Source organism: Clupea harengus, chromosome 6, assembly GCF_900700415.2.
Source record: "Clupea harengus chromosome 6, Ch_v2.0.2, whole genome shotgun sequence".
NCBI classification, from domain to species: domain Eukaryota; kingdom Metazoa; phylum Chordata; class Actinopteri; order Clupeiformes; family Clupeidae; genus Clupea; species Clupea harengus.
Window position 1 is genome coordinate 6,109,061 of NC_045157.1, and position 16,110 is coordinate 6,125,170.

General features: G+C 43.8%; 1 protein-coding gene across 1 annotated transcript; it reads left to right on the forward strand.

Moving 5' to 3' along the window:
- Positions 1-5,434: 5,434 nt before the first annotated feature.
- LOC105900102 (glypican-6-like) lies at positions 5,435-15,773 on the forward strand. Its single transcript, XM_031568850.2, has 11 exons — positions 5,435-6,166; positions 7,925-8,083; positions 8,331-8,465; positions 8,717-8,892; positions 9,312-9,392; positions 9,783-9,948; positions 10,369-10,499; positions 12,065-12,211; positions 12,553-12,689; positions 13,013-13,185; positions 13,596-15,773. Exons 1-11 carry the CDS (start codon positions 5,995-5,997, stop codon positions 13,874-13,876), a joined length of 1,758 nt encoding a protein of 585 aa, XP_031424710.1. The 5' UTR covers positions 5,435-5,994; the 3' UTR covers positions 13,877-15,773.
- The last annotated feature ends 337 nt before the right edge of the window (positions 15,774-16,110 follow it).

Genomic DNA, 16,110 nt, shown 5'->3' on the forward strand with positions numbered 1-16,110 from the left:
TGCCTTTTTAAATGCTAGTGGGCCTTCTTTGAAGGCTGAAAGTTCCCATTTTCAAAGCACCAAGAACCCCATTGCAGTTCATAAGACCAATGTCTCCCCAGCAGAGTCAAACACTTCCAGTGATCCAAATAAGAGTTGCCCAATACATGCAAAGCCACATCCACTGAACATATGCAAAGCCTTTAGAGCCAAAGATCTTCAAGACAGGAAAGACTTTCTGAAAGAGAGAGGATTCTGCTTTAGGTGCTGTGGCTCAAATAGTCATTTGGCGAGGGACTGCACTGCATCAGTGAAATGTTCTGAGTGTGACAGCACAAGACATGTGTCAGCTATGCATCCGGGCCCAGCACCACAAAACACGGCTCCTGTACCCTCGTCACAGAATGGTGGGGAGGGAGAAGAGGATGACGACAGCACGGAAGTCGTCAGCTCAAACTACACTGAAGTATGTGGTTCAGGACAAGTTGGGCGGTCATGTTCCAAGATATGCCTAGGAAAGGTGTATCACAAGAGCTGTCCAGATAAAGCCATCAAGGCATACATCGTTTTAGATGACCAAAGCAACCGGTCATTGGCGAGGTCCAGTTTCTTTGACCTGTTCAACATTCAGTGTGAGTCATATCCTTACCTACTGAGAACATGTTCCGGCACAGTAGAAACGTTTGGCAGAAGGGCTGAAGATTTTATGGTAGAAGCACTCAATGGGAAGGTTACAATCCCTCTCCCCCCGCTTATTGAATGTAACAACTTACCTGACAACCGGGCTGAAATCCCCACGCCGATCGCCGCTCTTCATCAACCTCACCTCGTCAAAGTAGCAGAACACATCCCGGAGTTGGACCCCACTGCTGAGATCTTCCTGCTGCTTGGTAGAGACATAATTAGAGTGCACAAGGTAAGGGAGCAAATAAACGGCCCTCTCAACGCCCCCTTTGCTCAACGCCTTGACCTAGGATGGGTGTTGGTTGGAGAGGTCTGCCAAGGAAATGTACACAAACCAAATGTCAGCACTTTCAGAACAACAGTGCTTGATTGTCATCGGCCTTCACTCCTCCAACCGTGCACAAGCCTTTTGCATGTCAGAGAAGAGCATCATGGCAAAGAGCCTAGGAACAGTGTCTTAGGGCCCAGCAGGGCTAAAGAAGATCGGCTGGGTCAAAATACATTTGACCGCACCGAACAAGACAACAAGCTGGCACCTTCAGTTGAAAATGAAATCTTCTTGAGAATAATGGACAAGTGTAAGGGATGGCATAAATGTGAGATGCCTCTCTCTCCGGATGAGCTTTACCAAACAAGAGAAGTCATCATCAGAGCTGTGCAGAGGAAAGCATTTGAGAAAGAGTTTGAAGCTCTAGATAGAGACAAGCCAGCTCCTCTAAACAGCTGTCTACGTCGTCTCAACCCTATCTTGGGGAATGACCTCATCTGCCTCGGAAGCTGCCTGAAAAACGCAGACGTGGAGATTGAGCAAAAGAACCCTGTTATTCTCCCAAAAGAAAACCATGTGTCCTTGCTGCTCATCAGACACCATCATGCCCAATTAAAGCATCAGGGCCGCCATCTAACTGAAGGCGCCGTGAGAGCTTCAGGACTCTGGAGCCTGGGAGGTAAAGGGCTCATTGACTCAACTCTTCACAAATGCGTGACTTGTCGCAGACTCAGAGGACAGATGCAGGAGCAACAAATGGCAGAAGTGGCAGCAATTATGAATGCAAAACTACTAGTTCCAGTTTCAAATGACCCTGAGGATCCATTCATTCTCACAGCATCGATGCCATTAACTCAGAAAGCCGGCGTCCCGCCTCCTCCAGGAGACTTTACGGACAGAGACCTCCTCACCAAGCAGTGGAGGCAAGTACAAGCCTTGTCCAACATGTTCTGGAGCCGTTGGAGACAAGTGTACTTGTCAACTTTACACAGCCGGAAGAAATGGAAGAAACGGAAGAAAGTCCCACCAAAATCTGCAAGAAGGAGACGTCGTCCTTGTCACAGACAACCAAGCCGTTCGCAACAACTGGCCTTTGGCGGTAATCACAAAAGCTATTCCTGGAGAAGATGGGGAAGTCCGTAAGGTGGAATTGAAGACCACAGATCAAGGACATTCGAAAAATGACCTTAGACCAGTGACAGAACTTGTTTTGCTTCTGAGGAAAGAGTGATGTGTATGAGTTTAGTTAATTCATAATGTTGTTTGTATAATGACCTCACAGAGGACAGGTGGGGAGTGTGTTGCCATTAAGGCAAAATGTTTACGGGACTTTTAATTTGACAAGCTGTCCGGGAGTTTTGGGGTTAGGAACGGCCATTTTCCGGTAGAGTAGAAAGTAAACGGACAATGTATGCACGTCAATTCCATCGGTTGTCAGCACTAGAGGCAATGTCGTAAGTACAATGTCATTTTTATGTTAATAAGTTAATGTTAAAATACTGTTTAAAAAAGAAGGACTACACATAGTTACAACGTTTTATTTACATATATTTACAGGTATATTCCATTACGAAATGTATGCTAAAATAGTCCAACTTTATTCCTTTGTTACAGTTTTCACTCTGTCATGTAAGCTGATGTTTGAAGCCACAGTAAACAGCAAGTAAACGTTCACTACGACTTGTCATCATTTTGCATCAGAGTTTAGCTGGTTGTATAGCTATAGTTGCTACACTGCAGTGAGGACAACACAGACGGTAACATTAACATTTTGATTTTAACATTAACACTTTAGTTGGAGAGACTAGTTATGTACTTGTAGTGATAATAATACAAGTTGTCATGAACCATAACTGTTTGGGGATGTTCTCTCAACTAGATAGTTAGTTATCATACCTAGCGATAGCGTAGTTCGCTAGATAGATAGCTAGCTGCAAGCAGCTTAATTTACTTTGGAGCAGACATGTGTTTTTCGATATATTGAGTTGGGAGTGGGGTCTCCCACACTGTTTAATCCACCGCTGGCACATTTCCTCCTGAGTTTTGGGCTTTGGAAATGCGGAAAAAAACGACGCATCCCTCTAATCTCTGTATCAGATCTACAAGTCCCGCAGGAACACTGTTTCACCATGCAGCTCAGACCTCAAAGTTGTCGGACCTTCTTCTCTTAGTAGCGGTTGCTAAGGTATGATTGGATGAGGGCCGTTCTAGGGAGGAGTTTCGCGATCGGTCAATTTCAACTCTTGACTGCCCCGTTGCTAGGTGACCAAAACAGTAGGCAACCACAGAGGTCTCGTGCACTTTTCTACCGTTACACTCACACAAAGTTTAAAATGATTATGCTAGCTGGCTGGCCAAGGTATTTTCCTGTCATGTTCCTGTCATTGACCCTTGCCTGGATCAATACATTGACGAATGTTGTATGTGGTAAACCTTACCTTTCAAATGGCTTTCGTTAACTGTGGCGTCTGATGAACACGGCAATTGTTACAAGTTTCAAACAGAGTGACGAATACTTGCTAAAGATCCTCAATTAACTTGGCTAAGGTTAGTAAAGACAGGCTACACTTAATCATTCCATACACAAGATCGTCACTCTTGCTGGCTCTGTTTACCTCAGGCGGGAAGAAAGTTCCTAGCTTGATGTGGCCTGTGTACTGATTGGCTATCAGCTTGTAGTTGCCCTTAACGTTGGTTTCTGATTGGTGATACTTCATTTCTGCACAGTAACTACAGCAAAGCTTTTTGCATTGTCAATGTATCATCTCTAGCCTGACGATGTCATACTCATAATTCTAGTCAGAATATGAGTCTGATACCGCTCCAATGGGCTGTGATTATGGGGCGTGTTTCAACCGAACCAGGAAAAAAAATGCCTCTTCGCTCAATTGGATATATCTAGAACCAATCAGAGCAACGTAGTATGACCATAACGTAGACCATGGGGCCAGCTGATACATTAAACTTTTACCGGATCCCGTAGGAAGGACGGCAAAAACATATTTTCGATCGACAAATGCCTTGATCGCGTTTCTCTGTTCCTCTTTCAAAATGAATGCGCTGTCAATGTCTTCTAAAACAGACTCGAATCACCACATTTCAGCTCTCCAACGGCAGCCATGTTTGTTGAAAACGAATTCACCCCAAAAGCTCTTTGGTGAAGTGGTTGATTACGTTACGGTTGATCATCTGTCCATCATCGTATAAAGCCTGCCTTGACAATTTGATTGGTACGGCAATGTCTGTCCGCAGATAATTTCTCCTCAATGGAGTAATGCCAGACCGAACTTCCCAACCAAAAAATGTGTGGGCGGGGCTAAGTTCGGTCTGGTATCCAGGCTATATCATCTCTACAACTCTGTGTAGGATCTTTGTCCAGTCTAAAGTTCCACTATCTATTTATATGACACTATACCGACTATATTCTTAAAGACTATCCTGCTGGTTTAATTTGACTCTTAAATCGACTCCTCACCTCAAAACACTCTCCACTGATGTATGAGAAAACAATTTGTACTTGTTTCTTTAAAGCTATAATCCTTTCTTAATAGCCTATAGGCCTAAATCATCTCATCTTCTGTCAGAAATTCAATTGGAGAACATTTATACAGCCTTCATAAAACTAATACAGCTCAAATATTTAGGCTGCATGATTGCCAACTTGTTTTCCTTTTTACATAGTCAATGATCATAAATACTACATAGGCTTTGATCACCAAACCCATCACCCATTCATTGAAGGTCGGTGCTGAATACGTTTTGGATCTGCACACAGGCACACGCGCACACACACACACACACACACACGCTCCATTCATTCAAGCCCCCTTTTCTCAGCTGGATCAATAATGGTAAGTATTTCAATCAAGACCATGGAGGCAGCTGGTGAATGTAACATCTGTTTCACACACACACACACACACAGACACACATAGGTACACAGCCACATTCATGGACCGTTACAAGCTTAGTTACTTTTTTGGCCCTTGTTTATTGACCAATCAGAATCATCCCTTTTTTATAATGTTAAAATTATTTGTGTACACTAGCTTTAGGAGCAGACCTGTTTTGGCATGACATTCTGAGGTAAAACATTATTTTGGTCATCATCAAACAGCAATAATATTCACAGCAATGAAAGATTGAAAGAAAGAACATTTGTATTCCTTATCAGGATTAAGTTTCTAGTTCTACATTTTAGATTAAAAAAAAAAACAGTAGTAGGATAGCCTATGCCAGTCGGTGCCCAACCCTGTCTATAAATGCAAATGAAACCATGAATAATTCTTGAAAGGTAATCACACCGTCAGCATGAATTTTAACTAGCAAATCGTCACTTTGCAAACATTATTCATTTTTTTCACACCATTAACACGCTTTACAAAAACACTGAGGAAAAAGAGGAAAGAGCAATTCTGCTGTTGTTGATGGGATGCATGAGATATAATTCGGGTAAGGCGTATATCGCCTAATTATACGGGGATCTCGAGGATGGGCTGGCTGCTATCCTGTAGCAAATGCGCCCCCACCCCAGCGCTACACTTCTCCTCCCTCCGCCCTCCTCCCTCTCCCCAAACCCCTCCACACCTCCCCCTCGTCTCCGTGTCGGTCCTGTGGCTGTGAGTCTCATTGTTCTGACACAGATCGAAAAGCGAGGGATGACTGCTGACGGCCAGCGCAAGTCAAGCCTGTTTCGTTCACTCACGGCACAGGACAAAGAAAAATACTTCTCAACAGCGTCTTTTTGGAGCAGCCCACTCAAGGACAATTTCGCCGAAATCTTTGTCGATTTATGGTGTATTTGGCAAGGCTATTCAATGATGCGGACAAGAATATGACTTAATTTGTTAAAACAAATGGAAGATCTAACGGTTGCCCACCTCACTGGATATACTCTACTGCCTTAAAACAACCACTTGCTAGTCATTGTTCTGCTTCTTGTTCGGACGTATCATTGGGGAAGCATTTGTTTTGTCCTTAAGTCTCCGTCTTGACGATTTCAGGCTAACGGTACTGGGGCGTGGGTGTAGTCACTGGGCACCTTTAAATGTGAGGAAGCTAAGATGGTTCATCAGTTTTCACCGAATCGATGTTCGCCGTTGGTGCTGTGTGTGTTGACTGTCCTGGCATGGAGTTGGGGTCCAGCCATGGCGGGTCGGAGTTGCACCGAGACACGACAGGTGTATGGAGAGAAGGGTTACAGCCTCAGTACTGCCCCGCTGACACAGATATCTGGTAAGACTCAAGCCAACTATCGGGAAGAACCCAGAGTGTTTGACACTGTTGCAATGTGTCACAGCACGACGGGGCTTAAATTGTAGGCTATCCTGTAACAGAGTTATTTTAACTTTCCGTTACGTTACTTCAAGTAGGTCTGTAGGGTAGAATGAAATTCTGTGCAGAATTACTAAAGAGGCTAGTTGAGATGTCTTTGTGCTGTTGCTCAGGCAAGTCGCATAATGGATAGCTAACTATTAACCGGCTTTCATTCATTCTAATAACAGGCAACCGACCTCACGTACCCATAATTAGCCCCTTTACAGCTACTTTGCCTGCCATCGTATTGTGGGCTACAGTGTGATAGTCTACCAGGTTTTTGCACAATTTTTCCCTAATTATATAAGGTTCGGGTCTGTGACAGACAGTGGCAATTACGCCAGATAATTTGACCATAAGTGTGTGGGTGTGTGTGTGTGGTCTGTCTGTACATGTCAGGGGGAGAGGATAACATACACAGGGAGATACAGACGGAAAGAGAGAGAGAGAGAGAATTGGTGGGGTGTGTGTAGGCCTGGGTAACAATGGCTGTATTTTGGAATGTCTGTGTTGGAGCTAAAACCATGCAGTGTAAGTGTGGTTATATAAATAATGAGCAAATTCAACACACAACTGGGAGCACAACATGTATGTGTGTGTGTGTGTGTGTGTGTATTGTTATCTCCATCTGAGTCTTGGCTTGGTGTCCCGTGGGCCAGGGGAGCAGATGGCTCAGAGAGAGGGATGATGAGAGAGAGAGAGAAGGGGAGGGGGGGTTATAGATGGAAGAGAGGGATGAGGAGGGCCTAACAAAAGGAGGAAGAGAACTGAATACAGACTAGCATGTTTCAGCCAGTGCATGGCCATTATGTATGGTTTAGTTTAATATAGTTACACTAACTCTGCCAAGACATTGTCATAGAAAATCTATGTGGTCCTATTGTCTGTCAGAAGAGAATGTAGCCTTTGCAAAAACACAAAATGTTCTCAATTTGCAGAACGCTGGCATGTTTTAATTTTGCAGCCTGGATTTACTCTAGCATATTTTGCTCAAACCACAACACAACGTAATAGGTCTATTCAAACAAATTGCACCCCATTGAATTCCCAGAGGTGTCATTTCCCCTTGAGGTTTTTTTTCAATCACTGATTGAAATGAACCAGCTTTTTTATCAAGCAGCTGTTCTGTTGGTCCACAGTGGAAGCCACAGTACTAATATTGCCATATGTCACAGAGTTGAGTGGAGTAAAATGTGTTTAAACATCTGCTTGGCCCTACTGGTTAATTGGGTGCAGTTAGGAGTGTGTTTGGGGAGTTTGGCGGCTGTGGTGGTGTGTTATCTTGCAATAACACACACTGTATCCCAAATTAAGTTTTATGGAATGTTGTGGAACACAGTATCCCTTCAGTTGCAAAGCGTAACACGTATACAAAATTGGGAAATTTTGGGACCAAGAATGGTTACTCCTATTTTGTCATGTTCCACATAGATTCCAGTGAAGAACTGAGGGTGTTTTATCCATTTTCCATTCCGTTATTTTATGGTTATTTTTAGGTTTAGCCTATTATAACTGGCTACCATAGGTTTTTCAGGTCTCATGAGAAATCATTCTGTCATATTTATTTCTGATCTATCTCCGTGATGAACAAATAGATGGTATTTTCATACCTTTCCCACTCACCTCATCTGTTTGTTGTTTAGCTTGTCTAACCTGTCTCTTCTCTAATTGGCTCAGGCGAACACCTGAAGCTTTGCCCCCAGGACTACACCTGCTGCTCCAGCCTGATGGAGGAAACACTCTCTCGTCAGAGTGAGAGCGACTTCCTGACCGCCATCGACGACAGCAGTCAGTTCCTCCTCACCTCCTTCACTCAGAGGCACCGCAAGTTTGATGGTAAGGAGACCGTAGTCAGTCACAGCTTATACCAATTCATGGCCAGTAACAAACTGTCTGACCGACTAACTGACATCAAACTTAAATCACCAGCATGAGACCTATAACATCAGGCTCTCAGTCAAAACAAAGGTATGTTGAATGAAATCCTGATGTTATAGGTCTCGTTCTGGTGATTTAAGTAAATTGTCAGTAATACATCAAAGTAATCAGTAGTCTGTAATTATGTGGTGTGTCCTTATTCCAGAGTTTTTCAGAGAGCTCACGGACCTGGCAGAAAAGTCTATGAACCAGATGTTCACCAAGACCTACGGCCTCCTTTACACACAGAATTCACATGTCTTCCAGAACCTGTTTGTTGAACTCCGTCACTACTACTCTGGTAAGTCAAATTTAATTTTTAAGATTTAATTAGCTACGCTGGTGGAGCAAGGTGCTGATACCACCATGATCAGGAGTTCAGTTCCCCAAGAAGAACACATACAGATATTATGCATACAATACTTGTACTGTTAGTCATCTTGGGGATAAGAGTCTTGCTAAATGAATATAAATGACATGAAATAATTTGCGCTCATTGCATATCTGCCGTTTGATTTCCATGGATGATGATGAGATTTGCCTTGCCTGCAGGGGGCACCGTGAGCCTGGGGGAGGTTCTGGCTGAGTTCTGGTCTCGGTTGGTGGAGCGGGTTTTCTCCCTGGTAAATCCCCAGTACCAGTTCAGTGAGGACTACTTGGAGTGTGTCAGCAAACATGCAGAACAGCTTCAGCCTTTTGGAGACGTCCCTCGTAAGCTCCGCATACAGGTTTGTCACAAACATCTTTTTTCTAACGATGAATAAATGAATGGTAAAACCAGTATAGCGCTGTTCCTCAATACTCAAAGCGCTTGTACACACATCCCAGTGGAATTCATCTCAATAGGAATCCCATCAGATTTGCTGACTTTGAAGGCATGTAATTCCAAAGGCTAGTGAATATTTGTGTCGACAGATGATTGTTAATCCTCACGCAGAAATGTGTTAGAGTGGTGACTCAGTGGTGCCAGGCTGCATAATAAACGTATGATAAAACACATTCAGCCTGTTCCCTTTCAGAAGGAGATGTGCTGCCTTAATGCTCTCTCAGCGCTTTACATTGGTAACAAGAATTCCTTCTTTTTTCTCTCTCCCTTCATCCGTCGTCCTTTTTCCTTCTTTCTTTCTTGCTTTAATTCTGTCTCTAGGTGTCCAGGGCTTTCATAGCAGCCAGAGCGCTTGTCCAAGGCCTCGCCACTGGTCGTGACATTGTGAGCAAAGCAGTAAAGGTTTGTAGCATCGTTGTTAAAGTATTTATGAAGCTTTTAGGAGTACACGGTGGCACCTCATCTGTGTGACAAGCATGAATCACCTCCCCCAAACTCTCTTTTCCCTGTCTCCCTCTCTCTCTCTCTGTCTCAATAATAATGATCTGATTTTGGTAGTAGAGGATGGTAGCTTGATATTTAATAGCTGATATGTGTTCACATACATGATGTTGGTGTAGTTGGGGTGTGGGGTTATATAGTAGCCTGTTTAAGGTGTCCTTGATCCATATAATGGTTCAATAAAGGGGTTTTAAAAGTCAAAGTCTCTCTCTGTCTCTCTCTCTCTCTCTGTCTGTCTCTCTCTCGTCTCTCTCTCCTTCTTTCTCTCTCTCTCTCTCTCTCTCTCTGTAGTTGAACGTTGGATCTGAGTGTGTCCGTGCCCTGATGCGCCAGTGGTACTGCCCTCTCTGCCGTGGGATCCCCACCCTCAAGCCCTGCCACTCGCTATGCCTTAATGTGATGAAGGGTTGCCTGGCCAATCAGGCTGACTTGGATTCAGAATGGAACAATTTTATTGGTAAGAGAGAAAAAGTGGGAGTGGTCTGTCTCCAGATCCAGACACTCATATGTTATGCATGGCATGAATCCCATAAACAATAACCATGGAACCTAAATAAGCCAAACTAAACCATTAAATTGTGATCCGAAGTCTGCAGAAGTCTAAACTCTCTCTCTCTATATCTATCTCTCTTTCTATTTCTCTCTCTTTCTCTCTTCCTGCATTTTTCTTGCTTCCTTTATCTTTCTGCCCTGTCTATCTGTCTACTTGTCTCTATCTTTCCTCTGTCTATCTCTAAATCTCTCTGTCTGTCTCTCACTCTCTCTCTCCCTCAACTCCTATCTCTATATCTCTTCTAATTTTTCTATCTCTCTCTGCACCTATCTGTTTATCTATGCCTCCCCTTCCCCTCACCCCTCATTGCTCTCCCTGTGACAGATGCGCTGGTGGTGGTAGCTGATAAGCTGGGAGGTCCCTTCAACATGGAGCTGGCTGCTGACTCCATTGCTGTCAAGGTGTCAGAGGGGATCATGCACATGCAGGAGAACAGCGTCACCATCTCCACCAAGGCAAGGCAGCACACTGGGATAGATGGGGGGGGGGCTTCGGCAGTTAAAAAGCCTTTAATATATTTGAACAAATATCTGTTAGGGATATGAAAATGAAGCACACAGCGGTGATTCCACTACCGGACCAGTGTGAGCTAGGGCTATCTCCTGGCCAACCGGGGCTAATGGCCTGATGGTTATTTGGTAGCGTGTACCGTAATTTCCGGACTATAAGCCGCTACTTTTTTCCCACGAACCTCGCGGCTTAAACAATGACGCGGCTAATTTATGGATTATGATACCTGTGACCGGTGGCTTTGTGTTTACGGTGGCTTTGTGGAGCTAGGATGCTAGCATGGATGCAGCCGCATGGATGCTTAGTTCCATGCGATTTCTCAGTATCTCTCAATAACTTAACTAATGTCAAAATAACCACAGTCTACCGGCGTAGACAGAACACAACTCAAAACAGTTTACAACTATACAAATCCAGTCTTTTCAAGTTCTTTAGCTCACTGGTTTCAAACTAGCGTCTTTCTTCTATCTCGCTGTCTTCAATCTAACCATCTAGCTTCTGATTGACTCTTGCAACTGTGCTCTCTTAAAGCAACAGTGCACTTATCGTAACTGGCAAAACTATGCATCACTATTGTATTATTTTTTATATTCATTTTAGCCTGTGTACAGTTCATTTGTTTCAATGTACCGGTAGGCACCTGCGGCTTATAGACATGTGCGGCTTATTTATGTTTTTTTTTTTTTTAATTCAGTGGGTGAGGCTTATATTCAGGTGCGCTAAATAGTCCGGAAATTACGGTAGGTTATTTGACAGTGACTAGTTATCTTCCTTTGGCACAGAACCTCTCTTACCTGACTCTGTTAACCCCGCCATTCACCTTGATGCTGCCTTAAACACCAGTTAGCCCTGCTTGGCCCAAGGGTAATCGGTGGGCCAAAAGCCCCAGGCCGTAAGCCCAGAGGCACGATCAAGCCCCGGAAGTGACAGTGGAAACGCAACTGGCCTTGGCGAGCACTAACTCGCCTGTATTTGGCCCAATAGTGTACGGCTAATATCCCCAAACATTCCATATCAGCGCTGGGTGCACAAGTCATTGAACATCATACAAATTCATTTTTGGGCAAACACCCGTCCAGTGGGGCACCAAGCCAACACGCTGACTCCACCGTATAATATCCACGCTGGGGATCACTCTATAGTGCACTCTTGTGCTCACATCCTTCACTAGATACCTTTAATGATCACTGACGTTCATACATTTCCCAGCGGAACACTGACTTTTAGAGCAGGCTGATGCTAATTATGTACACTGACTCATTCATTAGCCATTTTAATTAGCTTTGGCTAAGTGACAGTGTGCAGCATTTTAAACAGCTAGGATTACAGTGTTGTGATATTACTATGTTCTGATATTAGGCTTGTCTTATGCACTGATCTCCTAGATCTTTAGAGACATGTTTTCGTGAAGATGTTGTATTGTGCTGTGTTCTGTTCTGATGTATTGTACCGTGTCGCGTTGCGTCCTTATGAAAATGCTTATATTCAGTGAAACGTTTCTTCGCCACAGGTCTTCCAGGGATGTGGCAACCCCCGGCCTGCCCCGAGCAGAACCAAGCGTTCCCCCAAGGAACAGCGTGGAAACCGAAGACCGTTCAGAAACTACAGCCCCGAGGAGAAGCCCACCACTGCCGCAGGCACCAACCTCGACCGCCTGGTAAACACATGAGGGTGAAGGGGGGAAATCAAGTGTGGTATGCTAGTGATGCTAAAACTTTTGAAATGGCAGAAGAAAACGGAAAATTGAGGATTACGGAGGCCTATGTAACGCAGCAATAAGGAGTGTTTGTGTAAAACTAGCGAGCTAACTAGCTGAACACCAACAGCCTTGCAAACACAAACCACAGCAAAGTTGGCGCTGATAAAAGCTAGACTTGTTAACTTAGTAACTCATTTTGAGAATAATACAAAAACTAGCTACCCTCGAAGCACACCGCAAAAAGTGAATAAAACCTGCATGCTCAGGTGTTTTTTGACAAGTGTGTGTGCCATTTCCAGGTGTCAGATCTGAAGGAGCGCTTGCGCCCCATGAAGGGCTTCTGGGTGTCTCTGCCTCACACCATCTGCAATGATGACAAAATAGCCGCAGACGTTACCAACGAGGACCGCTGCTGGAACGGACAAAATCGCGGACGGTGAGTCTTAGGTGGAGAGCAAAGAGTTCGGTTTCACTTGGTTGTGTACTATTGTGTACTTGGTTGTGTAGTATAGCGTACTACTATCAGCCAAACAAGTGTGTATGGGGTCTCTGTGTGCTGTTATAGTGTATATAAGTGTGTTAGCACTTTTAGGAAATAAACCAGCTTGTTTGTTTATCCACCAATGCAATGTTTGTTTCATGGGTCCTAAGAGTATAGATTGATGAGTCTAACTAAATAACAGTAACAGGTAAATGTGACAACAGCATCCATGTCCACCATCACAGCTCAACTGTGGTTTTGTGTTTTCTGCGTGTCAGGTATTTGCCGGACGTGACAGGAGACGGCCTGGTCAGTCAGATCAACAACCCAGAGGTGGAGGTGGACATTGCCCGGCCAGACATCAGGACCCGTCAGCTCATCATGGAGCTCCGTGTGGCCACCAACCGCCTGAGGCACGCGCAAGCAGGACAGGACACCGAATTCATGGACAGTGAGTCCGACCGGACCTCTAGTTTAGTTCCTAAATCTCTCTGTTCTCCTATGCTAGCATACACACAGTCACTTCTGCACGTCTCCGGTCATGGATAACCTTCTATTCTTATTCTGACTTCATGGACTGTGAGGGACTTTTATTTTGAAACAGCTCTGTTATTCTGTAGTACACAGTCTGTAGGATTTCAGTCAGCCTTCTCTTTTCTTCTGTTGTGACGTAATGGACAGGGAGTCTGCATAGTCATCAGTACTGGTGTCAGAAGTGTTGTGTATAGAATATACTGGAGCATTGAGATGCCTGCTATTTACCCTGTACCTAAAGAGTTAAATCATGATCTCTAAAAGAATAAAAATCCCGTACTGAACTGGAGCTAACATGAGTTATCCTGACCTGTTTCCTGTCTGCAGTCGAAGGGGAGGACAGCAGTGGTTCAGGGGGCGGGGACGGAGGCGAGAGGTACAGCGATGATTGGCCGGGCTACGGCCCTTACTCCCCGCCCCACAGCAAGCCGCCACGGAACCCCAGCAGTCCTAGCCGACCCACCCGCCCACGTGACCGCACTGGCACCAAGTGGAACCGGGCCAACCAGGGGCGGGGCAAGTCAGCTGCCACACCCTCACTCACAGCTTCTCACATCCCCATTGTCAGTCTGTCAATGGTGCTCTCTCTCGCCCCCATGTGGAGGTAACCTGCTATGGCTGTATGCTCAGCTCAGATTTGGACACTGGACCCCGGGGGGAAAAAAAATGGTGGGAAAACATTGTGCCATTGTCTCTCTAAAGCACATCAGTCCAGTAGATGATGGAAAATGTCTCAGTGAATCACCAGCTGACCTTTAAATATGTATCACAAAATTTCCAAACAAAATGATCAATCTAATATTTCCCAAAGCAGAACAATGCCACACACGAGGTGAAGGTCAAGGTGAAATAATCCCTTTATTGTCAGAGGTTACTTGCAGACTTTGGCAGCTAATGATACTTGGATACCTTCAAATACAAACACAGTCAGACAGTATCTCTGCTAGCCATAGTGATTATTACTACGTTTTGACAACAAGAGGGAGGATTTCAGTATGTGTGTGTGTGTGTGTGTGTGTGTGTGTACATGTCCACTTACACTCCACACACAAAATGTGGACAAGTTATACATTTATTAGCGAGAGAAGCAATACGAATTTTTAAATGACAATTTCCAAACCGTTGTTGAGGACCAGCAAACTCAGAAAATCGTCAATCCAACCACACCATGTTAGTGTTCTGAAGTCTATGCAGTTTGCAGCATGCATATGCGTGAGCTACATAGCATCTTTTTAATATAACAAACCATGTCTTTAGTTGAATCAGTGGGTCGGGGTTGGGGTTGTCCTTTCTACCTGATCTAAGTCAAGCACCTTTCTCCTAAATCAATGAGAGCACAGATGCTGTTACTAATGCTGTTTTGTGCATCAGTCATAACGAGGACTTTATCAGGTTTCCAGATATCAATATATTAAGACAGTCGGACTCTGTAAAAGGACCAAATAATTAAAAAAAAACTCCCATGTTTAGCATTATGAAGCTAAGTCTGTGAGAAATTCAGGCTGCAATACTCATATCGTGAAAAACCTGTAATGGTTTATTTAACAATGATATCAAGAACATGACATGTCTGTTTCTGATTGGTGATGGGAATTTAGATATGTGATGCTCCTCTGTGCACATGATGTCTCTTAGCAGTGCTGAGAGGTCTACAGACACCCGGGCGTGGTCCACAAGCATGGCACATGCATTCATGGTGTCTTATGAGGATAGATTTGTAAGGGTTTCTAATGTTTGGGTTTACGCTGTATTATGCCGTTCTTTATTTATATGCCTATATTATTTATTGAAAGTGTTTATGAATGTTAAATTTGCAGTTGTCACTGCGGAATGTTGAAAACGGAGGAGTGTAAGTTAATTTTATCTTCCTGATATTCCATTAAAAGTTTTACTCGGGAGTTCCCAGGTAACTTTGTGTTCAGGTTGGATTTACAGTTTTCCTTTTTCACCTAGGGTGAGGCAACCTCCATTTGGTGCTCTTATTTGGATGATATACTGTAATTGTTTTCTTTTATTTATGTATTTATATATATATAAAATGGCTGCTTGTAGGATGAAAAGGTTTTGTGTTGAATGGCAGCATTGTCAAGACTATAGAGGCTTTCAGTCTGAGGGGAAAAAGGCAAGATGACCTTGATGAAATTGCAGCGAATGAGAAATAAGTCCTCAGCCGTTTGAAAGGATGCCCAGTGCTTGGGTGTCATTAGGGAAAGCCAGTGAAGGACAGCACAGTGATGAAAGACAAACATAAGGAGATGGAGAGAGAGAAACATGCGATGGAGAGAGAGACAGAAACAGACGGAGAGAGGGAAACATACAGATGGACTGTGTATTGTCCTTGACAGAGATAGAGAGAAACAGAAGAATGGAAAGAGAGTGGGAGGAGAGGACGTGTAAGGACACGGAACAAAGGAAGTGTGAAAAAAAGGAATAAAAAGCAAGTTAGAAGTGGAACAAATGTAAAAAAGAAGAAGAAAGAAAAAAAGATGCGAAGAAAAAAGAAAACCTTTTTGGAAAAAGGAAAGCCTTTTTGAATGTTGAAGCACACACCTTATGTTTGTGTATCATTATTTGTGCGCAATGGATGATGGGAAATGTAGTGTGTGTGTGTGTCTGTGTGATTATCATTACATTAGCTTTGTGGTGTGGTAATACTAAATCAACCATTCAATCCTTGAGGTAGGCTATTGCTGCCTGTTGCATATGACAATAACATTCAACAACATTCATAGGGTGACTAAACCAATGTACAGTAGGTTGTGCTGGTAGTCTTTTATGTCACGTAGTCCATAATGTCCATACCACTTCAGAAAAAAAAAAAACCCCACATATACACAGTCTC